The sequence below is a fragment of the Amblyomma mixtum genome, chromosome 2 (assembly GCF_055824585.1).
Source record: "Amblyomma mixtum isolate Tamu chromosome 2, ASM5582458v1, whole genome shotgun sequence".
NCBI classification, from domain to species: domain Eukaryota; kingdom Metazoa; phylum Arthropoda; class Arachnida; order Ixodida; family Ixodidae; genus Amblyomma; species Amblyomma mixtum.
The window spans coordinates 303,941,772-303,967,916 of record NC_143013.1 but is presented as its reverse complement, the minus strand read 5'-3'; the positions used below and the strand labels follow the sequence as shown (position 1 = coordinate 303,967,916).

The window sequence follows — 26,145 nt, the reverse complement described above, 5'->3', positions numbered from 1 at the left end:
CGCTCATCCGCTCTCGACATCTCTTGTCGAGTCCGGGAAGCGTTACTACGGACGGACGGCGCGGGCGTCGCTACCTCACTTCCCAGCGCTTGTCGCACATCGGCGCGTTCGCATCTAAGCACAGCAATCCTGCTCCAGGCAACGCTTCACGCACGAAACGAACCTAACTGCTCGACGCTGGGACGGCCGATTAAGAGCTAGGCTGCCACCACCTTCCCGGGAAAACAGACGTGGATGCGATCTCTACTGATCCCGGTCTGTGAACGGCCTGTCATCGAAGACCGGTGTCGCGGTGTGTCGGTCAGAGACATGAGCTCTTCAGAGAAGGATAGTCCTGCCAGGCTAGACACCGTGTCCCAAGGATACCCCCTCTATGGTAAAGGAAAGATGTTTTCCTGGGACGTGATGTCAGCCGCCCTGCTCGTGATTATCGTCGTTCTGGGCTGCTCGGGCGTCGAATGCGGGGAGGCCATGCCTCGCCTCCAAGGCAGCGTGCAGCCCTCTTCACACAGCGCCGGCGGACTCAGGGACATCGGCACTGACGCCAGCCTCCATCTAATGACCGCCGAGCAGTTCTGCCAGAGTCTCGGCTGCTCCTGTCCCGTGGAGCACAAGCTGGCGTGTCATCTAGAGAGCGACCGCATCACTGCGATTCCACGCCTGCTCACCAAGGAACGGGCGGACAAGACCACCGGCATGTGAGTTGCAGTTGCTGTGGGGTTCTGCTGCGGTCGTGTCACAGTGTTCGTATCAGCCGAGACCGCACGACGTCACAAGAAGAGAGGAGCTAGACTCGAGACTGAACTGCCGGTCGAAGTGTTATCGATATATACGAAAGCCAAAATACAAAGAGTAGATTTAAGCAAGCCAGGACTTGTTGGTTAAGATCAAACAGGCTGTGAAGGCATGCAGGTAATGGCTTTTCTTATCCCTAAGGCCCGTGAGCTACTTGCAAGCACTCCTCGGAGTTTCCTTGTATGCCGGACAAACCTATCATTTCGTTGGTAAGGTGATCCTTGCTTGGCGCTGGCTGTGAAGGCATGTAGGTAATGCCTTTCCTTATCCCTCAGGCCTACTTACAAGCACTCGTCGACGTTTCCTTGTATGCCGGACGCGCCTATCATATCACTCTTAAGAGGATCCTTGCTTTGCGCTGAAAAGGCGATGTTGTGAAACGCTCTGCAAGGCCGTGCCCATAGTCGATGGGACGGTGTAAAACGAAGACAAATAAATTTCCTTGTCTGCACTGTACAATTTCTATCCAGTGTCAAAGCAACGGTATACATAACGTCTCCCTTGCACTATATAAGCTGAATCCTGCACATTGTTGTAATATTTGCCCTTCAGTGCCCTTGTACACCTACCTAGACATACTACCCGCCTTTTGTGGAAGGAACAGGCACTTACGTGCTTGATACGGCAGGCGCGATTGTGCAATACATGGCAGATATGTGACCAAATCCACAGGTTTCTTGGGGTTGCTCTGAGTTGAAGCTGCAATCCGTTTATTGTAATCAACGTTCTTTTCAGCTTTTGCGCGAAGTTTTAGTAAATTGCATTCAGAAGCATGGTTGGATAGAGGGAAACTTTGAGCTTTCATGCATGTTTAGCTGTCAGAACTGTGCCTCATTTGATCCGTCAGGTATTTGTTGATGGTGGTTCTGAAGGCGGAAGTTGCTAATCCATACATCATGTGTTAAGAATGACCAAAATCATATATTAGAAACTGCTCATTCAACCGGTTCTCGCACCCTCAGCCTTTGTGGCCGAAGCCAAATCACAAAACGAATACGACGCTCTTTTGGGGAGGAAAATTCTACGCGACTGGAAGTTTAGGACAGTTAACATTAAAAGCAGGCAGCATAGTTTCCTTAACTCCTTAATTTTTAAGTGAACTTCATTGGTCAAGATGAAAAACATCTAGATGCAAGTGAACAGGGTGCAGGGTTCTGTTCCAGCAAGTCTTGCGAGGCGTTTTGAACCTGCGTTCGAAGGTCCGGCATGAACAGGCAACACTAACACTTCTCCATTCTTGTAACAATGTTGATATCGCTGATTTGCACGCCATGCTCCTTGTTCTGGCACACCAAAATTCCTGCACACAGATTCAAAGGAGTTCCAGAAGCATGACCCCCTTATATTTAAATTGATTTCTGATATGTGGCATTCGCATTTCTTCCATTGTCCACCAACCAAAAGGCATCAGCCTTTAGAAAAAAAATAGTACAGGTCCTCAACATGAATCAAGAAGATCAAAATTCTGGTTTCATGTTTTCGAAACCCGAATTTTATGCTTATCGAAAGGATCTTCGGCTTACATTTCCGAGATGTTTTTGACGAAGCTAGGCAAATGTTCTCGCTAAATCAGCGCTTCCTTTATAATGGCCTGGAAGGGAACATTGGCCTTGTGGGACTTCATCGTCAGACACACATGCCTGATGGCAAGTCGCTCCCGGCCAGTGTTTTGTTATCCCACTAACAAAGAAAACGAAGCCATGATACTTGGCCGGCACCAAGACCATGCAGTGTCGTAAGAAGCTCATCGATACGTTCCACATTATTCCAATGAGAGCTGCGAAACACGCCCAGATAAGCCCGGTGTAGTCTGACAGCCACTGCGGATGAAGAGCATGGGGTGAAGCGAATCGGTGGCACTGCAGCCGGGGACTATTTCCGCTCATCCCCCCCCCCCCCCCTTCTTTTCCACGCACACACACCAGAAGCCATAGTCACCAGTCACCAGAAGTCATATTGGCGCTCAGCCTGTAGGTATCGGCAGCAATGAGAACCGAAGGCACAAAAAGAGGGAGGTAACAGTGTAATCGAGAGAGATAGAAGGAGAGTGACCGAAATCGACATCGAGAGATATCCCGCTTGGTTATCGAACAGCTCCGTTGCTATCGTCCACCGTGGCGAACCCTTGTATCACGTCTATATAAAATGATGATGATGATGACCTCGGGCTGAATGGCACATACCCACGGCGGGGGATTGGCCAGGGTGCATAGCGGATACAAACGCACTCATGTACAGGGAATGGAGTATAATTAAATCTAAAATTTGGGACACAGAGCTAGAATTTGTACAATACAAAAAATACTGAGAAAGAAAAGTTGTGAATTCACATTCTAGCAGAGGAATCTACCAGATTAAATTATGTAATTGTGAATAGAATCGAACACTGGTTTCAGGTCATATCCCTTGGCGCTTGCCCCGAAGGATAAGAGAATCGGAATAGATAGAGGAAGCCCAAGCCGAGCGAGGGGGATCTCCAAGCAAATTCTACGGAGAGCAGCGAGCCGCCGGCAGGAGAGGAAAAAATGTTCTATAGACTCAATTTCGCCACAAGACTCACAAAGGTTGGATATCGAAAGCCCCGATCGGCATAAATAAAGATTTAGCCGCGGTATCCTGCAGCGCAAAAGGGTCATGGACACCTCACATTGCCTCGAACTGCACATCCGCACACTCCAAGGAAATGCCAGGTGTTGAAAATCCGCTGCAGTGAGGAGAGGCTCATGGCGCAAGGTGTGGAAACGCTGGAATCGCTGAAAGCGTGCTAGAGTCAAGAAAATAGTATTTAGGACGAAAGGGACAATAGGACCATCAAGGGCAGACTTTGCTAAAAAATCAGCCCTCTCATTAGAAACAATGCCACAGTGCCCAGGGACCCAGTGAAAGCGAACTTCTGAAACATGTGGAGGAATAAAAAATTGAAGGGAACGGCTCATAGGAGTATCACTCGAGGTTTCGAGCGCTGCCAAAACAGAAAGGTTGTCTGAGAGTATAATAACCCGAGTGATACTGCAGGGAATCCTTATTAAGGCCAACTCAATGGCCAGAAACTCAGCTACAAAAATAGGGGTATAGTCAGGGGCCCGAAATGAGTAGCTCCAATCAAGAGCCCTTGAGTAAATACCAATAGCGGCCTTTTCATTTTGCTGGGAGGCATCTGTATAGACGGCAATATGGTTAGGAAAATTGTCTAGGTACTCCTCTATGAGCCCATTTAACATATTGGCGGGCAGGTTCTTAGCATTCCTTGGGAGGGTGTTGTCAAAGAAGACCGCCGTGTCAGCCCGCCTGTGGTTGACCAGTACTAAAGATCTCACTGATACAGAAATATTTGACAGCAGGGAGTTAGTGAACACCACCTGAGGGAGCTTATACCGAGGCCAGGGAGTACCAAAGAAGAGAGTTGGGTTCGTTGTAAATATAGGGTTAGCCAATCCAGGAACAGGCTCCAAAGACCTTAAAAATGTCCGCACAGTGATAAGCTCAAACCGGGAATTGAGATCAGGTATCCGCGCCTCCAAGTACAACACAGCATTAGCTACTGATTTAGGCAGACCTAAGCAAAGGCGCAGAGCGCGTCGCTCCATAACAAACAGGGGTTCACGCTTGTACTTTGGGCACCCAGAAAAGAGAACGGAACCGAATTCAAGGATTGGCCGTACATAGGTCTTATAAAGAAGTAGGAGAGTGTCTCGTCGCATACCGAATTTTTTGTTGCTGATCCTCACCAACCGGCCGAGGGCACGCTCACCCTTAAGCGCAATGCTTCTAATGTGTGGCCGCCAGTCTAAATGCGGGTCATATATTATACCCAAGTATTTTGTTGAATCAACTTGCGGGATGAGGATAGAGTGATACGACAGAGAGATGTAAAGGGGGGTTGCTTGTGGGAAAACAAGGACGGCACACTTGTTCACATTTAAAGTTAACTTTATGCTGTCTAGCCAAACTTCCAGAGCATTTAAATACTCTTGCAGTAATTGGTACAGGATATGAATGTCTTTGGCAGAAGCGAAAAAAGCAATATCATCCGCATACACATAAACTTTGACGGCCGGGTGAATAGGGATATCACGCATTAGTATGTTAAACAATAACGGTGAAAGAACGGAGCCTTGTGGGACACCTCTAGACTGGGCGTATGTTGTAGAAGTTAACGGACCTTTAGAACAAAAGAACGCTCTATTCTTTAAGAACTCTCCTATCCACGCAAATAGGTACAAAGGAGGTTGTACATTAGCCAGTTTATGAAGCAAAATGCTGTGTTCAACGCTGTCGTAAGCCTTTGCAATATCTAAAGTAACCAGAGCTGATACCTCATTTTGCCTCATAGCAACCTTAATACGACTCTCCAAGTCTATGTGCGCGGTCCAAATCGAACACCCCCGGCGAAAGCCAATCTGAGCCTCGCTAAAACCTTGAAGACTCAGAATATGACTCGTGAGGCGGCTGAAGACTACCCGCTCTACAAGCTTAACCAAATTTGATGTGAGAGCAATCGGCCGAATATTGTCGAGATCAAAACCCTTCCCCTGCTCTTTCAGCAGTAGAATAATTTTCGCTGTTTTCCAATTTTGTGGAATCCAGGCTTTTTCCAAAGACCAGTTCACAATCTGCAAGAGGTACGGGGCAAAATCTTGCATTAGGATTTTAAGCATGCCAACAGTTACTCCGTCAATCCCAGGGGCAGCAGATTGCAGGCAATTAACTACGGACGCTAAATCCGATACAGTAACCTTAGTGAAGTCTCCACCCAAATGAAACGGAGTTGATGGAAAGGTAGTGCGAGCTCGAAAACGCACAGCAAGGCCTTGAGCTATGGACTCTAGTATATCTTTTTCGTCCCGAGGTGGCAATACTGTGGACTGAGAGATGTGAGAAGAAGGCAGCACATGAGTACGTTCCATGAACCTATAAAGAGACTTCCGGTTGACAGGATTAGACAGATAGGTGTTCAGGCTGGCATTGTACTCATCCTTAGCCTTAGATATTGTTCTTTTAAAAGAGGCTGCAAAGAATTTGTAATTTATCCAGTTCTTTGGGCACTGGTTGTGCGTTAGACTCTTCCATGCAGCTTTCCTTCGTCGATAGGCTTTTTCGCAGTCGTCATTCCACCAACTGGAAGGAGTCTTATTTACAACGCCTGACCGGACTGTAAAGACTGCTCTCCGAGAGGCGTCTAACACTGAATTTAATACCAGAGGGCCCCCGTCAGATTTATCGGAGGGGGAAACAGACGAGAGGGCCTCACCTAGGAGGTTCTTGAACAGTGAAGTATTTATAAATTTTTGTGGCGAACCAGTCGCCCTGACTGGACTGCACGCAATAGTGAAAGTGATTGGGGCGTGGTCACTGGACGTACCGCAGTCAACTGTACACCACGAAGATACCGCTGTACCATTAACTGCTAGCGTTAAATCAATAGCTGATCGAGAATTAGCCCTCATGTAAGTTATGGCGCGACTATTGTAACAGCACACGCCGTTTGCTGACATCCAAGACCAAAGTAATTTCCCGCTAAAGTCTGATCTGAAACCCCAAATTACATGATGAGAATTGAAGTCCCCAGCTAGAACTACTCGTCTGCTGATGCGCAGTAACGCATCGAGCTCATCCGTCCTACGGACTCCTGCGGGGAAGTAGATATTTGCCACCGTAACAGGGGCGCACTGCGGAATAATGATTTCAACGGCAAGTATCTCACAATCAGGTCTCATAATTTTGTGAGACACTTTAGCTCGATGATACAGTTTCGTTGAAATCAATGTTAGTAAGCCCCCACCCCTGCCGTTTGGGCGATCATTTCTAAAAACGGAGAAATTTTTAATTGCAAATGGGCGATTAGGATTGAGCCACGACTCCTGTATTAAAATAATGTCTAGACTATGTTTTAGTATAAGCTGCTGTAAATCGGGGAAAGAAGATGATATAGAGCGACAATTCCACTGGAGAACAGATATTCCCGCCATGATTATTGCTTTAAAAACGTAGCCGCAACAGCCTCTTTCAACACATCTGTTTTCTTTGAAATTCCAGGCGAACTTTTCTTAGTCTTACCATGATGGTCAGATTTCGATGGAGAAGAGGAAGCACGAATATGAATATGCTGAACGTAAAACCTTCTTCGATCTCTTCATCGTCTTTTGTTCAGCAGATGTTCAGAAGCTGCGCCTTCCGAAGGTCACATAGCACATTTACGCAGCAGCGGTACACACTTGCAAAAGCACGCTTAGTTTCTGGGGCGTAATTGGGGCGACTGAGGCACCGTGAGGCAATAATGTCTGCAGGTAATTCCGCCCAGACAGCATTTCCAACTTCATAGACGCAGTTGAGATATAAGCCTCTACCCCAAGATGTCCACTCTGGCCCCCCATTCCCCTTCCATTATCCAAGCGATAAAGGTGTGAGCACCACCAAGGGTTGCTTTCGCTATTCGCTCTCAAAAACCAGCAACACGTATCGGGTGCTGAGCCAGAATAATCATCATCATCAGCCTGACTACTCCCACTGCAGGGCAAAGGCCCCTCCCATGTCTCTCCAATTAACCCTGTCCTTTGCCAGTTGCGGCCACCGTGTCCCTGCAAACTTCTTAATCTCATCCGCCCACCTAACTTTCTGCCGTCCCCTGCTATGTTTGCGTTCTCTTGGAACCCACTACCCACCGGTTATCTTGCCTTCGCATTACGTGCCCTGCCTTAGCCCATTTCTTCCTCTTGATTTCGAAGAAATGGGCTAAGGCAGGGCACGTAATGCGAAGGTCCTCTTGATTTCGATCCGCCGCGGTGGCTCAGCGGTTATGGTGCTCGGCTGCTGACCCGAAAGACGCGGGTTCGATCCCGGTCGCGGCGGTTGAATTTCTTTGGAGAAGAAATTCTAGAGGCCCGTGTACTGTGCGATGTCAGTGCACGTTAAAGAACCCCAGGTGGTCGAAATTTCCGCAGCCCTCCACTACGGCGTCTCTCATAGCCTGAGTCGCTTTGGGACGTTGAACACCATAAAGCCAAACCAAACCAAACCTCTTGATTTCGACTGGGTTGCATTAACGCACGTTTGCTCCCTCGCCCACTCTGCCCGCTTCCAATCTCTTAACGTTACACCTATCATTCTTCTTTCCATAGCTCCCTACGTTGTGCTTAACTTAAGCTGAACCCTCTTAGCCTCCACAATTCTGCCCCATAGGTGAGTACCGGTAAGATACAGCTGCAGTATACTTTTCTCTTGAGAGATATTGCTAAACTGCCATTCATGATCTCAGAGAACCTGCCATATGCGCTCCACCCCATTCTTATTCTTCTAGTTATTTCCCTCTCGTGATCCGGATCAGCTGTCACTACCTGCCCTCAGTAGACATATTCTCTTACTACTTCAAGCACCTCACTACCAATTGCGAACTGCTGTCTGAATATGTTCACTAATAGATAGCATGTTACCTTAGGTGTAATTCAGCTACGTTTTAAGGCGGAAGCCTTTAATGTCTCATCGTTGTAAGCAGCAGTTGTCGACAGAAATGTCACGCTTTTCAGTTGGTCGAAACGGTCGTGACGTCACAGTGCGCGAATTTCAAACGGGGTTAATTGTACTTTGGCTAGCTCCTTCTCTCGAGCGGTGGGAGACCGTGCTGGCTAGCTCTGACCCCAGAACGCAAGTTTTGGCGGTGGAGTGGGCTGACAAAGTCGTCGAGGGCTATATGTACTCTCGACCACTTAACGCGACCTCTTGCCAAGCTCTTCCCGGCGAATAAAATGTTTTACAATCAATCTAGCAACCATGCAACCATGCAACCAATTGAAGGGATCGTATATAGTGATGCTCCAAGTAAGTGGGACTGAGCGTAGCTAATTGCTTAATTACCCAATTAGCCTAATTATCTTTACTAGTCAGGCCATATAAATAAATAAAACAGAGTAGGAAATTGGTCGAGCTCGGGAATCGAACCCCGGTCTTCGGCGTGCGAGACGAGCATGCTATCCACTCCGCCATGCCAGCTCGATGGTTTGGAATGAACAAAGGCGCGTCTAGTGAATACGGTGTCTTCACTCACTCCCATCCTCCTCCCTTCCCTTCCGGCGAGGTTTAGAAGATATGCGAGACAGATACATTTCCTTTCCTCAAAAACCAATTTACCGATGAGCGAGGCGTAGAACTGAATGGGCAGTGGCGTTCTATGGACTCCCTGGCAGCGTTGCAAGACGCTGTCGCGTTCCACTCTAGAGGCGAAGCTTAACATCTTAACCATCGTTTATCTTAACCACACATCAGTGACCACACTTTAGGTCAAAAAAGTGCCCCCCTGAATTTTGACGGGTGTCCACCGACATATGTGACACAGTTACTGCTTAATTTCCTTTCCTCAAATACAATTTTAATTTTCTTCATTACGGGCCCTCTTTGTCTTCTTTCACTCCCACTTCCTCCCTTCCTCTACGGTGCGGTTCAGGTGATCACCGAGATGACAGAGAATTACTGCGCCATTTCCTTTCCTTAAAAAGCGTTGCGTTCAAAGGGCATGGCATCGCGCCGAACGGGTGGTGGCGTTCCGTGGACTCCCTGGCAGCGCTACAACACGCTGTCGCGTTCCACTCCTAAAGGCGAAGCTTAAGCGTCATTAATTACCAGTTAATCAGCATTCAGGCATTAATCAGTAATTAACCATTAATTAGTGATTTGTCATCTCTTAGTAATTAGTACTCAGTTATATGTGACGCCACCAGTGCCACAGAAGCAGCGAAAGTGGTGCGGAAAACGCTTTCGCCTCTACGCACTTTAGACAGTCAAAGTGCACCCTGATTTTTTGGGATGGCCGAAGGCCCCGGTATTAAGAACGCCTAACACGCTGTTTCAGTCCCATCAATGGTGAAAGTAATGCAGGATTAAAAGCCACTCAATGAACTCAAAAGCCGATTAACGCAGCCTGGACGAAGAAGTGCTTGGCTTGCGCCAGTGATTAGTAATAAAACTCGTAACGTTTTGCATCACATGCACCGTGAAACCTAACCTAAAATGCGCCATCAGCTACGGAAGCTGACTGCGAGCGCGTTTTGTGATTCCGAAAGTGTGCTGACTTCACGACCTGCGAACGTTGTTGTTGTTACCTTCTGCACAACGTTAGGCGGAGCATGCATGCATGGTTGTCGACGGAGATTCCACTTATTCCAACTCACACTTTGTGGCTCAACCGTTTATTCTGCAGACGCATCGAGAATCAGAAAAACCTTGTGAAGCTGAACGAGACTCAACTACAATGGTACCCCTCCTTGAAGACACTGTAAGTGGAACTACTCATATAATCTCAATCGAGGCGGAAAGCTGGGCTAGTTGGTGGGTCATCATTTATTAAGAGACTAGCGCATAAAACAAGGACACAGACATAGAAGGAGAGTTTGTCGCAGTAAATCTTAAGTTGATGTTTAGCGCTATGTCTGTGCCCTTGTTTTATGCGCTAGTCTTTTAATTAATCATATAATCTCGCTGATGTGGTCTAGTCACTTATTACACATTCGTTCGACCCTCAGCTGATTCCGCAGTTATTTGCAACTCCGAAACATACGTGTAGCGGAATGTTATAAAGCGCGGTGTTTCTGTACCAGTGTTTGACCTCCTTTCCTCTATGCGCTAAACCGTAAGATACTACCCGCTAGTAATGGTTGCAAATTTTGCCGTATTTGTCCGTTTTATTTCAAAGGGCAATTCACAAGTGTGGCCTCAAGTACATCTCTCCGAAAGCCTTCCAGTTCTGCCAAGCAATACAGAAGATGTAAGTAAATGCACAAGCATGTGTTTACGATGGGCTTAATTATTGCTTTGAAGGCTGCTTTGTGGAGATTAAAAAAAACAGTATTTTTATGCAGGAAGTTATATCTAGCAAGCAGTCATTGTTAGACAGTGACATATCTAGACATCTGCTTCTTCTGTAGTCTGTTTAGCAGAAGAAACAGCCAATAAAGTGTTCACGGAGTAAGAAAATCATTTTGCTCCACAAGCTAACCTAACTCATAATACGGATTCCCTTCAGTTGACATCTACATGACGCTAAGGCTCAACTAAAGTACAGTTTGTTGTAAACATCATAGGGCAGACAGAATATTGGGAAAGGCTAATATGTAGCCTCGCTCTGCCGCTCTGCTGCATCACAAGATTAGAAATAAAATACCTAGCAATCTTCTTTGTCTCATGTAATAAATCACATGTAACGTACCTATCCTTTGTGGCTCGTATCTATGGACTACATAACGGAAAAAGTGCACAAAACCACGACACCCGCGTCCAGTCTACCACAAAATTCGTGTGCAGTAATGATCGTTGCTTTTCATGTTGCTCAGAGAAACAGCCTCCTTCAAGAAGCGCTTTGTTTTTCGCGCACTAGTTTGTTGTGTCATTTCTTGAAACTACCTTTGGTTCTTGAGCGCGCCTACAATTCTATTTCAGTGACTTGAGGTTCAACCACATAGAAGTTATTGCCTGGACTGCCATCGAAGGACTGAAAGGGGTCGAACTGTAAGTCAGCTCATCAGAGGTACCTTCTTAATTTAATGGCGTATGCGTAATTCTAATATACGTGCAAGGCGAGGTACAAATCACTGGTGCTAACCAGTGCGAGGCAGTCAAGCTCTGTTCTTGCAGAAAAGAAAGAGTTGCAACGTGCAAGGTACTGTTTAGCACTTACAATTCAGTGCAATGCTACACCCGGGGGGCGTTCGCGATAGTATTCGACGAGTACATTGTTGATCCGTTAACGCACTTTTAGAAGGCGAGTCCGTCGACAGTCCGCGAGCACGGCCAAGGGGCAGATAGTCCGGATACTTCACTCTCCAGAAATTACATCTGGCGATGATGGTGACCCGAAAGACGCGGGCTCGATTCCGGCCGCGGCAGTCGAAATTCGATGAAGGCGAAATGCTAGAGGCCCGTGTACTGTGCGATGTCAGTGCAGGTTAAAGAACCCCAGGTGGTCGAAATTTCCGGAGCCCTCCACTACGGTGTCTTTCAGAGCTTGCGTCATTTTATGACGTTAAGCCCCATAAACCAGACCAAAACAGTCTGGCGATAATGTTATGAACAGGTTGCCTAGTCACGTGATCTTTGTGCAACACCATCGTTGCACCGACGTTTAACCGGCAAACAAACCATTAATGCCGTAGCCCCGCAAGCCCTACGCACTGAGCCCTAAAGAAGGTGAAGCGGCCACTTGCACGTGAGCAGCGATCGTGCTCGTGAGGCCATCGCATGAGTACGGATCACTGAATGCTATCACGGATGAGCTTGCTATAATAAGTTGTTGCTGTAAAAGAAACCAAAAAAAAAAAATCCGTGCCCATCCACCAAGCTCAAACAGGCGACCACGACTTGTGTGATAAATGCCGTAAGTGAAAATCCGCCGCAATTTTAATGTTCACACTTGCATTTTGTTAATAACACAATACTGCCTCGTTGTAAACGTTCTACTCGACCGATATGGTACGAATGAAAGGATCTCTAGGCAAACAAAAAAAAAAGACATTTCTTGTCTAGATTACAAGCAACGCGAATGCCATCCGCATTGCGCGGAATTTATTCTCAACTTTATTAAGAACACACTGCAAACAAACTTTCTGACGAAACTGAGCATGAAGTTTAGATTCTGAGTGAATAGATTCTAAGTGAATAAGAAGGTAGAGACAGATTTTCATACAACGTTTTTGATCTTCGTGTCCCTTTCGTACTCATCACTACATTACTGTTAGTGCTGAGCAGTCCACAAATACTTGAAAGTCGGTGTTTAATTAACAAGCAACCATTTTTCTTGTTGTGCGGCACATCTTGTATTGTCTGCAAATGAGCTTATCGGTGTACTTAGTGCGTATACCAATTCTGGATAAGTTTTTTTACTTAAAGAATGTGCGCTCTGTTGTTGCTACTGCCTCCAAACACATCTCACGAATATCTACAACAGTACTTAGTCATTCCAGCAAGTGAGTCGAAGACATCACACCAAAACAAGTGGAGTGGTGTGAGGTATATAACCTACTATCGGCAAACACTTCATTCTTACCATTTCGGGGTTAATAAATCCCCGCAGCCCAACCTCTACGCAAACAGTATGTTAGCCTAGGCAGCGCACATCCACACCCCTGCAGCTTATGCTGAAAATAAATTCCATGCTCTCACTCTCAGGCAAAAAGAGCGTTCTTCCATGGCAGCTCACTGTAAATCCAAGTCATTACAGCGCTTTATATCGCAATATTACAGTCCCACTGACTACACTGTCAGCAAAAATAATCCTAGATGGGTGTATATTACTTGTCTAACCCATGACCATAAGGTGGTTTCATATATTCCATCTAAAAATTGGGTGACTACTTAACCAGATTCGTAAAAAAGATGTGGTAACATTTAGTCTACTGTTCTCTAATGTCTAATGAGTGTCTAATGTTCTTGCCATTTTCCTGAAGAAACTCTGGCTGGAACCGGTTCCATTGCCCTCATATAATATGCATGAGGAGCCACCTCCTTCTAGAATGTTTGAGTACCTTCTATTGCATTATCATATGAAATTATACTAATCCGACCCATTAATCCACACTAATTCATTTTCTGGGGTGGGCCTGCTTCCAAAATATTGGAAATCCACGCATTTTAAAATCTGGAGTTGCCCTTGATTGGTCCAATGGTGGGCATGTTGTGTGGATGACCCCCTCAGTCGCATTCATGGATCACGGGGAGTCCTCATACCCCTGCTAGCGCAGTGGTGCAGCGGTTAAGCGATGCGCCACTGCCACGGCAGGTGGCTGCTTCAAACAAAGCCACCAGTGGGGCTTCTGAGATCCAGGTTGCTCTTCCCGAGCTCCCGTAAGGCTCATGCGCAGCGCCACAGTGGGCAGCTGGCAACTGCACTGTGCAGGTTGCCATCTTCTATGCTGGGCAGGTAGTGATGACGTCTCGAGGTCACGTGACCTCTTTCTACCAATCAGAGGATTTCGGGAGGAATTTCAAATTTGGCGGTGCTGTACGATTCCTAAAGCGGGGGTCACGTGACCCTGATGACGTCACCTGGAAATTGACCAGTCAGAGAATGTTCGTTCGTTGTACGCTTTGTCAGGGCTATGCACATTCTTCCGTCTCTGTTCTATTTCCACTGCGCACTGTGGCTGCGGTGAGTGTGTCACCCTTCAAGGCAGCCACCGTTGCAATCGCCACCATTCTCGTAGGGCATATTGCGAGGTCCGTGAATAGGAAGATCAAAGATCGGGTACTGTGGGAGCGCGCTGTAGGATTCAGAAGAAACGTTTAATGTAGTGTACTGTTGCGCGAAACGGCGAAAGTCGGGCCTCTCGTATCACGGCGGGCGTCAGAGAAGCAGCGGAAGTTAGCAGCTAGTCAGCGACGATGGTAACGATGAGGAGTTCACTCACCGCCATCATCATGCAACTGAGAAGAAGCAGACGATACGTTAGGGGGTGGTGCGGATGGCGCGAGATGGTGTTTTCGCTACTCCATCTGGTATTTGGGTAATTTTGGGACAAAGAAGCCCCCTTTAAAAACTAAATTTAGGAAGAAGAGAATCTAATCTTTCTATGTGCTCCGTCATTCCGGGAAGGGAATAAAAAAGCACATTTATCTCATTTTTGCTGAATACAGTTTCAACACATGCAGTCTAAAGGGCAACGTCGACTGTTAAAACTCACCGCTGGGGTCGAATTTTGTTTACAGTGGCTCGCCTGTTCGCCGCAACTATGCGCAGGCTGATCAGCGACAACAAGCTGTCGTGCAACTGCAGCAGCAAGTGGATCCAGAAGCATATCGCGTGCAACAACAGTCTCTTCGGGCCTCTGGGCCACAAGATGGAGTGCTGGCCTTCGGGGAGCAGCTTGGAGCCGGTTCTCCTGGCCTCCTACCCCATCACCGAATGCGGTGAGTGTGCAAGCTGATGAGTGGCTGTGCCCATTTTCCCTAGTATTCCCTCTTTCTGACTGCCAAGCAACGATGCCGAAAGCCATGCAGCTAGCTTTACCTTATTTTGGTTCCTGATTTTCCAGTATCACTCAAGCAGTTCAGCCCCGCCGTGGTGGCTCAGTGGTTACGGCGCTCGGCTGCTGATCCGAAAGACGCGGGTTCGATCCCGGCCGCGGCGGCTGAATTTCTTGAAGGCGAAATTTTAGAGGCCCGTGTGCTGTGCGATGTCAGTGCACGTTAAAGAACCCCAGGTGGTCGAAATTTCCGGAGCCCTTCACTACGGCGTCCCTCATAGCCTGAGTTGATTCGGGACGTTAAACCCCAATAAACCAAACCAAACCATCAAGCAGTTCAATATGGTGGATACGAAAAACGAAGTCTAGGCGCCATCCAGCCGCGAACAAATTAAATAAGGGTTTTGTGAGCCAAGTTTGTACTGTGCATACAGTGGCCCTTCTCCCTGGTAGACGCTCAGCAAACTGTCTGATGGACTGAACTGTGACCGTAGTGCGTGCTGCCTTATATATAAAAAAAAATCTCACAGGACAGTTTCTACTGTGTAACGCAAGATTCAGCGACAACTATTCGTGGTGGTGATTATAATATTGTTTATTTCTTCTTATCTGCCTTTATGGTGGAGTGCGCGTGGTGTCACTCTTTTCGGATAAGTAAGCTTTTCTGGGTGTTACGCGAACAGTGCAAAAGTAAGAAGCGTGCCCTTCACTGCGGTTGCTATAAAATCTGCACTCGGAGAAGGTTACTGAAGTCGCGCTTCACTGCCAGTACGCCTTATGTGGCAGCCATTGTGAAAACGAAATTGTGGTCAACAAAATAATTATAGTCTGGCCGCCAGTAGTCTCAAAGCTTAAACATGAACACTCACTCGGCGATTCCTTGATACCTTTGCTATCCCGATCGCTTTGCGGCTCTTGCTTGATGCACAGGGCACACAAAATTTCTGGTTTGCGTGATTAATGTGGTTACAAAAAATACCCTGCTGAAGGAGGTCGCATACTCAGATCCAGCAGATCCAGTATGGACTGTTTACTGTAACATTATGAATGCTAGAACAGTTGATAACACGAAATAGCTCCATTTGTCCTAATCTGTTGCTACAAAACCTACAATGCATCGCCGAAGTTTCTCGCGATAAGAGACAGACAAAGGCAAGACAGCTACAGCCTTCATCTATTGTCACAGTTAGGGATATTGTAGAGAGGATCTATGGACGAATTATCGAAAATTCACGAATGCGTGAATGGTATGTATGAGTTTCTGGGGATGCATTTTACCAGCTTGTGCTGTCATGGATTATATCTACAAACATGACATGTTGTTCACTTACATCAGTCTCTGATGTAACATTGACGCTAATTGACGCTGTAACATTGACGCTGTAACATTGACGCTGTAACATTGACGCTAACATTGACGCTAAACATTGACGCTGACCTACCTGTGGCCACGATTTCGTGCTCTTTAATTATCTTAAATCAATAGAACGCACATCAGACGAAAACAACAGATAGTAATGAAAGCTTCATGGTCATTTGAGTCCCTTCGAAACAAAAACGTCTGTTTAAAGTAGAAGACGTTTTTAGGGACACTAGCGCAATGGAGAGCGAAAAATAATAAAGATCATGTAAAAAACAGCCGCCGAATTTTTGACGATACTGGAGATGTTGACAGCCATAGCGATACAAGTGTCTTCTGGACTAGCTGAATAAGGCAGCGTGCAAGGCGCAAAGTAAAACTGGTTCAGAAAGCGTACAAGAGGGGCTATTTACAGTAGCAGAGAATAATTTTTTTGCATAATCATTCACATAATGAACGGACGGAACTTCATTCTTACATCCTTTGTTCAGTGTGAACAATCCGTTATAGATATTTCGCATTAATTCATAGCTCTGATGATCTTTCAGATGTGCCTGTAACTGCGTGCAACCGTTAGATATAAATAAGTAATACTACTAATGTTTTATTACATTAAGAACGCAGATCATGTGCGAGCCATAGGCGAGGCTGACACGCATTTTGAAATACGAGAGCTCCAGAGAATTCTGGGCAAATATCTTTAGGGGAAGCTACACGGTCGAAAGATATAAACGCAAGATTGCGATAGAGCTGTAGTTATATCTGTAAACGGGTAACGGTAAAGAACCCAGGGTTCATGGTTTCGGAAAAAAGAGTGGCTGGTAGATCGGAGTGAGCCCAGTTCCCGGCTGCCCTGCTACCGCGTCCCCACGTGGACCCTCCTGCAGCCGTCGGTCGCCACACCATCGATCACACCCAACCAGTGAAAAGGGTACACTTTGCCGCGGCGCACACTAGCGCTGCCGTGAAGCCCAGCAACTGTCAAGAGCGGTCCGCGAGCCATTAGCGGCTGCCTAGCCTTTTAGCGTTCCACGCTGAGCGCATCTGCAGTGGTCTGATGGCTGCGCCTCACGGCAGCCACAGGCTGAGTGTTCGCGTGCCATGTGCTCGAGCTCTGCCTAGACGACCGCCTCACATTCCAGCGTTGCGCTCAGCCAGGGACAATTCTCAAGGTTAAAAGCCGAAACGCACTCTCGAAGCTGAGGCGCATGAAGCAGCCCCACGTGGCGGTCATCAGTATTGCCCTGTCACAGGGCCGACGTTGTCATTTTTGAAGTGAGCTTGCCCCAGAGCGAAGGAAACAAGGGTCGTTTGACGATCCCTAGCTTCGCTTAGCACCATAAAAGCGCATAAGAGGCAAGGGTCAGCAGTCCCGTTCACAAGCGCTACTTTGCTGTTCTTCGCCTGAAGGACTGAAGGAAGCTGTATATGAGTGACTAACACCACCTAGCTCAAATGCGCCCATTATTTTGCGATTGGACGTGTTTATCTCTAAAGACATGGTGCTGTACGGAAGAGGAATATGAAGAAGGGTGATGCCCTGGTCAAGCCGAATTTGCCCGGAACGTAAAACGGGATAAAAAGCGCTCATTTCAGATTCTTTTGATTTTCTTCATAACCTGCGTAGAGTAGTTAGAAATATTTTAGTCCACCGTGTCTAAGCTTGTCCTAAATCACTGCTGTATAAAAACTAGGTGAGCGTCTGTTGTTACCGTGTCTCGTGCCGCCGTATATTGAAGCGTATTGCGCCAGCTGATTATAAGGCTCATTTTGCTGACATTAATTGATGTAATCGTATGTTCTAGCAGGCTGTATATGCGGGTAACAACAAACCTGAGTCCACTGTTCTTCACTTTTATAATGCGGGAGAACGCTAACAAATACTTTTCGGTACGCTTTAAGTCTATCACGCAATTTAGTGCTGGCGTCCATGTATCTAGAGCAGGGCACAAAATTTTCTGAACCACACGCTCCGCATGCGAAGCCGATTGCTCTGCTATTATTCAGGGGCTGGAGACTACACATGTGGAGTTGAAACTAAATGTCTTGTTCTTCAACCTCCACAATTTTGGCTGCCAGCCAGAAGTTAACATTTGAGTTATGGACTTTGTTTAGGGCGCACGCTGCCCAGAGACTTTTGTCGCCGACTGTACCCTATTGGTATTGACGTGAAATTTGGAATTAGTGGAAACCATTCTATTCAGTCGCATAGGGTGAACAGGCGAGGTTTTGTTTCGTAATTGCCAACCAAAACCAGGCGTAATTAATAATTGTGCCGCCTCTGGACTTAGAGCATGACCTGAATTAATGGTACTGATGCTTTGCGAGCGCAAGTTAGCCCACAGAACAGACCTTCTGTGTTCCTTCTAGAACGTCGGCGTCAAATGTAGCTTAATTAGCCTTAGTGGTTACAGATGAGGGCAGTCGATTACACTAACATAAAGAGATGTTAGCCATTCTGAGAGTATCCGAAGCATGTCGAGAAAGACGAGAACCGACAATCACCTTTAGTTTGGTTTGGTTTATGGGGTTTAACGTCCCGAAGCAACTCAGGCTATGAAAGACGCCGTAGTGGAGGGCTCCGGGAATTTCGACCACCTGGGGTTCTTTAACGTACACTGACAACGCTCAGTACACGGGCCTCTGAGCAGAGCAATCTTCTGTGAGTCTGCTCGCACTATTTTTTGTTTGGTTGCCAATAGTGTGACATAGAGGTGTTAGCAAAAGCAGGCAAGGACATTTCAGGTACTAGGTTGATTCCATTGAGGACGAAGAGGATCGAGGTGGTGATAAAGAAAAAATGTGACGGCTTGAGATGAAAATTACGAAAGCCAAGATGAAAGGAAGTTCCCAAGTCTGAACAGACGCAAGGCACATAATACGACAGCAGAATAACGGACTGACTGTCATGGCAGCTTGGACAGACTTCTTTGGGAGCGAAGTAGTTTTTTTCTATAAGAACAAGCAAAGTTGTTTGGGGTTTTGGTAGTGCACAGAAATGCCGCTAATTCATGCAAAAACTAGTTAGCAGACGCACGCCTCGTACCAGGACCTTATTATTAACATCACCACCCGCCGGTCGTCTGTCGGTTGAACGCATTGTGACGAGTAGAATAAAGGGTTGCGTCCGAGTGCTAAGACACCTTCCCCTCGGGATGAGCTCAGTCAGTTACTTTCGCTGGTACAGAAGCGACCAGAACAGTTACAGCCGCGTGGCGTGCACTTGTCCGTGCAGACGTTCCCAAGGTGGAGGTGGTCAACTCGAGTGCCGTGGTGTTCGAGCGAGAGCGGGTGAAGCTCACCTGCCGGGGCTGGGGCCAGCCTCCGCCCAAGGTGCACTGGAACACGACGCGGGTCCAGGCGGCGCCCTTCGACGTCAGCAACACGGTCTCCGAGGAGACTGGCCCAGACGGCAAGATGATCCAAGTCAGGACCAGCGAGCTCATATTGTACAACGTGGACGGCACGGCCAACGGAATGCTATGGTGCCACGCGGACAACATTGTGGGCCGCTCGACGGCGGAAGTCAGCCTCACCATCTACAGTGGGTACCGCGACACTCGACCTCGTTCTAACTAGCCGAGACATTGATTGATTGATTGATTGATTGATTAATTGATTGATTGATTGATTGGTGGAGGGCTCCGGAAATTTCGACCACCTGGGGTGCACGTTAAAGAACCCCAGGTGGTCGAAATTTCCGGAGCCCTCCACTAAGGCGTCTCTCATAGCCTTAGTCGCTTTGAGACGTTAAACCCCATAAACCAAACCATTGATTGATTGATTGATTGATTGATTGATTGATTGATTGATTGATTGATTGATTGATTGATTGATGCAGCGCCTCCTCGTATTACGTATATGAACACTGGCAAGAGCTACTACCAGCACATCAAGTATATCGCGGTGGCCCTTCCCGCGTACAACTATAGCTGGTACGTGAACGGCAGGCAGCTCATCAGGAACGGCCGGCTGCTGCAAGACGGCAAGAACAAGTACGGGGTCCGCAACTTCAAGACGGACGCCGCCATCTACAAAGGCACGTGATAGAGAACTGCGGTTACCTCTGAGAGACGGCATTTCATGCGGTCTGCACTTAGAATTATTCATCCAGGTGCACATCCGCCAGTTAAACGCCGATGGCGACGAGAGTTGCGTTCTGTGGACTTCGACAAGTCCGTTTTTCTCGAGCGTCTCGCGGTGTCGCAGCATATGGACGTACATTGATTTTGCTGATGAGCAAGCTACTTGTTTAGAACAGCCTGGCTTTGCGATTTGGCTGCTATGCTAGTGTGACCGACGACAGTAAAACCTTTGGCAACAAACCAGAAGAATCCAGCAAATTCCTTTGTCATTGCATTACAGCCATTTCGCAGTAGAGCTATGCGCTTTGCTCCTCTTCAGGTACGTAAGGCAAAGATAAGACGCTTTATACACATTCGTCATTTTGTTGTAGTCAGGTTCTGAAAACGCTGGAAAGAATTGTTTTTATTATAAAAGAAGTAATTACTCATTACCATCACCCAAACGCAGCCAACGGCTACAAAGGAGAGCTATACAGCTTCCACGGAAACAAGAAAATTAGACCTGGCCAAGGGATCAATCCCAGGGAACACCGTCTGTCCAGGGAATTCGTTCTACGAACCAAGTAAAATCAGAAACAAATCAGCTCATGCAGTTCCTCCAATTCTTTTGCTTCGTGACCGCATGGCTGAAGCAGAATAATATGGCAGGGAATGTTTAGTTTATGAAACGTCCTCTATTTTGAGAATGCATTCCTTTCACACTGTGATTTAATAATAATAAATTATGCGAAATGCTTGTCATGCCGATTTGCACAGGGTACTTGGAATTCCTTACGGACCACCCTTCCAACACGGGACTCTACACGCTAGTGATCGAAAACGAGTACGGCGCTGACAACCGAAGCCTGCAGGTGACCTTCCCGCCATGTGAGGACTTTGTCTAATTATATCCAAAAAAACACAGGGCTAATCAGTGACAAATCTTTGTTCATTATTCCCTATTAATTTTTAGTCTAACGCCATGTTTCGCAAGAATAAGTAAGGAGAATTTTATGAAAAGGCCGCGCTTTTAACATGCTACGCTGGCATATTCCTGTGAATGGTCTAGCCTTAACGGTAGCGTGAAGAAAAAAAATGGCGTTGTTAAGATTTCACTCCATCATTTGCGAACTCCTCAGAAGTTCGCATTAACTGTCTGCAAATGCCGCAAATCAGCCCTTATCAAGAAAGCATCCCCAGATTATATCTATTTTTTTTTTAAAATCACGCCTGGCAGAAAACAGTACTTGAGCACTCCCTGCTTTGGCTACTCTCGCCATCTAAGAAAGTCTGTCGCAGACGAGGTACGACACGAGCGCCACCGCACGGCTTAGCAACGCTCCTCGACACAGCCGTAGCTACGTGGAAGCTTTTGATATCTGAACATAAACAGCTGACGTATGTAGTGGCCTGTTAACCGATCAGGAACGCACTGTAAGAAAATCACCAAGCACCATATACACAAAAATGCAGTCCGAGCATTTCATACGTACCTCAGCTCTGGCATAATTTGCAGCAACATTCCACGGAGTGCATTTACTTGAGTATGAACCTATGCATCCATAATTCGAATCATGAACACTTACTCAAACATCCACATTAGGAGCACAAGCGAGTCTAACGAACTTCTACAAGAAAGCGGGTCCAGGCATTCTGAGACCGATGCGGTCCCTTGTTCGGTTGTAACTGAGATGCCCAGGTATAGTCCTTTTAACCACGGTGGCCCTGTTTTCACTGTAGAGCATTACAGCAGCCTTTGAAGAAAAGATTGAATCGGTCTCGAAGCGGTAAAGTTCTCTTCAAGAGTTAATCTACAGTCGTTTTTTCACCTCTTGATTGTAGCTAGCCTGACAGGTTTCTCCCTAAAATTTTTGCAGTCGTTTTCTGAATAGTCTGAACGAAGTCACGAAAGCCCCCTTTACTGAGATCAGCCATCCCCTAGCGTTGTAGTACATTATTTTCCTTTGATGCTATTCTGTTGTGTGCTGCCAGAAATCGGGGAACGCTATATAGTTCACTTGTTTTACCATCACTTGGAGCACGGTAAGAAACTAAAACGGCTCCATTTTTCTCTGAAAAAAAAAAAAGGTTCGCGGTGGTAGCGAAGCTTTGGTCTGACAGCCTCTTTACATGTGCGGTGTTGCGTTAGACCACTAGGTTATGGTTGGACTCATACACACAGTACAGGTCGACGCACTGGCTTATAACCCCACAACATGAGGTAAATGTGTTGAGGAAATGCCAGTTTTGGACAATTATCCTGCTCGTTACAGCAAACGTGGCATTGAGCATCGGAAAGTCCAGCCCATGTTCTATTTGAAGCTGCCGGAAATTTTCGATTGTAGGCACAGGTTCTTAAAAAAGTGCTTTTGCAAATGTGGTCTAAAATTTCGTCGCTTCTATAGGCACCCATCATTTTAAAATTGAGTGCTTTCGGAAGAAACGTTAGAAAACGCATCGAGACGCCGCTATCTCTGACATATCCGGGCAATCGCCTGGAACTTAAATCTTGTGGTAAAGCCCAGAATGTTATCTGTACGTTTAGTTATATACCAATAAACGTGATTTCTTCCGTTGAAGCTAAACAAGACGCGACAGTTAGCGGCGTTAGTTACGAGCTATTTCAAATTCCTGAAAACGGTTGCCGATCTGTGCGACTAATGTGCAAATTGTTGTTCAATGTTTTGCAGATGGAAGATATTTTGGATCAACATACAAGCACCCTCCAGGTGCTGCAACATGGCCAGGTAGGCATACTAGGGAAAATATTAATTATTCTTTTACTCAGGCACCAAAAGACTTTTTGACCAGAGGTTCTCGTGGATACTACTTGTACCATGTAGGTCAAGTAACGAAGTCTGTAAGGGCAAAGAAATGATGTGATGGAATTTAGGGTTTCTTGAAATCATTCGTAAAGTTCCTTTAAAGTCCTGTTCCCAGTATTTAATATCGTACATCTTGAACTAAATATCACTCAGTTTTGCCAAGCATGACCACCGACTATATTTATTCTTGTATTGCTGATAACGCCGATATGGCTTCTCGCAGGGAGAAGAGAGCGTTATAACACCAGCCCACGGCCTAACGGTGAGTATACCCTGGAGTAAGGAGCTTCGTAATGCCACTTATTGCTTCCTAACTTAGAAAGGTCAGTAGGCCCTCCTAATTTGTCTGGAATAATTCGGTAGGAATATAAGCAAAGAAAAAGAAAGGTCAGAAGTTAACATTATGACATTGTACGCCCTTACGATAATGATCCGAAAGAATGAAAAGTTGTGGAAATAACGCTTTGGATTCGCTATGGTTAGCGTTAAATATATTCACTGGACAGAATGATCTGCACCAATAACCTTTCTATGCTGCAGCGTAAGCTTATATCGCAGAGTATAAGAAAAGTTCCTTCTCTAACTGTCTTTTCATTTTTTTTTCCCCGTGTCTTTTCCAGACGCATGCCTCGGTGTTTCAGTCTCCGCTAGTGCGTGTGCGACACTCTTGGCCGCTATCGCCTCAGTGGTGCTCCGCTGTGCGAAATGAAAGGGCGAAGAACGGTGCACCCACACGCTGCGCGAGATGGCCCGGCAGCCATATGCTTTCGTCGTCATTGCGGGGATACTAGGCTGGTCATTGAGTGTCAGCATATTTTGTCTTAGAGCTTATTAAAGATGTCGAGTGTTCTTGTCTTTTCTTTTCGAATGCCTGAGTGCCAAATCACGTGATGATTGTCATGAATAAAGGATGTCTAAAAATGCGATTTCCCTGACTTCTTAAAATTCGTCATTGATGCAGCCATGGCTGCAGCCTGTACTGGCTGCAGCCATACCGGTTTGCAAGGCAGGCCTAAGAGGAGTAAATGAGGGGAGTAGGTTGGATGAGTGAGCGTGTGTAGGGGGTGAACGGAAGGAGTGAGTGTGTAGAGTGACTAGAGTAGGTGGGGTGTAGGAGCATGCGCAATGGGTGAGTGAGTGAGCGGAGTGAGTAGGTGAGGGTGTGGAGCGAGTGAGGGGAGCGGGGGGTGGCGAGTGAGCGTGTTCTTTGAATAGAGGGTGTGGGGTGCGAAGGCGAATGAGCGTGTGGAATGATTAAGTGAGAGAATGAATGAAAACGTGGGGGGTGAGTAGAGGGGGTGGTACCACTGAGCATGTGGAGCTGGTGAGTGAGTGAGTATAGTTGGTGAGTTGAATGAGCATGAGGAGCGGGCGAGGGAGCATATGGAATGAGTAGCGGGGTGGGATGAATGAGCCAGTTTAGTGGATTTGACCGTGTGGAGTGAGGAGTGAATGTGGTACATTGTGTAGTGAGGGGAGTTGGTCGTGCGAGTGCACTGTAGTGAGGTGGGTGGTGACTGTGGAATGGATTGGGTGAACAAGCTCGAAGAGAGGGTGAGTGAATGACGTGGATATGCGAGCTTGTGGAGGGAGTGAGCATGTGGAGTGGGTGTGTGGGGAGAAGAGTGGATGGGGTGAGTGAGCATGTGGTGCGGGTGAGCGAGTGCAGGTAGTGAGTAACGTGTACTGAGAGTGAGTATGGAGAGAGGAGTCGGGGGGGGGGGGGTGAATGAGAATCTGAAGTGGAGAAGTGAGGTGTGAGCAAGCGGAGTGACCAAGTGATAGAATGGAGCGAGGGTGGGGATACAGTAAGTGGGTGCAGGTGAGTGAGCATGTACAGTGGATGAGTTAGCGTGCAGAGTGGGTGAGGTGAGTGAGCATGTGGAGCGGGTGAGTGAGTAAGTGAGCGAGCGAGTAGTGAGCGTGGGGAGTGAAAGAGTGCAATGGGGGAGCGAGTGAGCATGTAGGGTGGGGGAGTGAGCGTCTGAAGTGGGTGAGGTGAATTAGAATGTGGAGTGGGAGAGCGAGTGGAGTGAGTGCAGTGGGGGGATTGAATTAACGAGTGAGCATGTGGAGTGAGTGAGGTAAGCGAGCTTGTGGAGTGGATGAGCGAGCGGGTATGTGAAGTGAGCGAGTATCTATGGGGAGTGATTGTAATGAGGAGAGTGACTGAGCACGTAGAGTTTGCCAGTGAGTGATTGAAGTGAGCATGATGAGTGGGTGAGTGTGTGGAAGGAGTGAGCAAGCGTGTGGATTGAGTGAGTGGAGCGAGTGGAGTGAGTGAGAGTTGGTGTTTGGAGTAAGTGTGCAGAGTGAGTAAGAGCACGTGGAGTGAGTGAGCATTTGGAGTCGGTGTGTGAGTGAGTGGAGTGAGCATTTCAGAGAGCGCGCGGAGTGAGTGAGTGATAACGCGTGTGTAGTGAGTGGAGGGGGGGTGAGTGAGCATGTAGAGTGGGTGAGTGGAATGGGCGAGTGAGCATGTGGAGGGAGTGATTGGAGTGGTTGATTCAGTGAGTGTGTGGACGTGAGTGGAGTGGGTGGGGTGGGTGACCATGTCGAGTGGTTGAGTGAATGCAGTGAATGAGTGAGCGAGTGAGCGTGTGGAGTGAGGGAGCACGTGGAGTGTTCGATTGAGTGGAGCAAATGGAGTAAGAAGGCATGAATAGCGGGTGAATAGAACAGGTAATGAGCGTATGGAGTGACTGAATGGAGTCAGTGAATGAGCGTAGGCTGTGAATGAGTGAGCGCCTCTGTGGCTATGCGGACACAGTCAAAGTGAGAACTAGCTCACGGTGGCAGCAACTGGAACCATTCGTTTCGCATGGCGCCACAATCGCATCGCAATGTCCTAAACATATAACTTATTTAACCAACACGATATCCACATTAGAGTATGCCACTGCTATCTAAGACCTCTTCAAAATCTGTCCATTCAAAGACTCGAGACAGTGCAGAGTAGAACGGCCTGGTTCATCTTATCAAAATTGTCACGCCAGGATTCCTTCACACAGATGCTCAAATCAATACAGTTGTCCTCTGTCGTGCGCGTCAGGCGGGTCACCGTGTTTACGGACGGAGCGCCACATGTTTGTGTGTCTGTGTGTTTTGTGTGTGTGGGGGGGGGGGGGGGAGGCGGTGCTTATGGCTGAACTGTGACA

General features: G+C 47.1%; 1 protein-coding gene across 1 annotated transcript; it reads left to right on the top strand.

Annotated features, from left to right (window-relative positions):
- Nucleotides 1–234: 234 nt before the first annotated feature.
- On the top strand, nt 235–23,285 carry LOC149364755 (NT-3 growth factor receptor-like). The gene is made up of 10 exons (XM_089568751.1): nt 235–698; nt 9,986–10,060; nt 10,478–10,549; nt 11,221–11,289; nt 14,513–14,682; nt 19,334–19,642; nt 19,940–20,137; nt 20,940–21,050; nt 22,853–22,909; nt 23,211–23,285. Exons 1-10 carry the CDS (start codon nt 235–237, stop codon nt 23,267–23,269), a joined length of 1,584 nt encoding a protein of 527 aa, XP_089424877.1. The 3' UTR covers nt 23,270–23,285.
- Nucleotides 23,286–26,145: the final 2,860 nt, after the last annotated feature.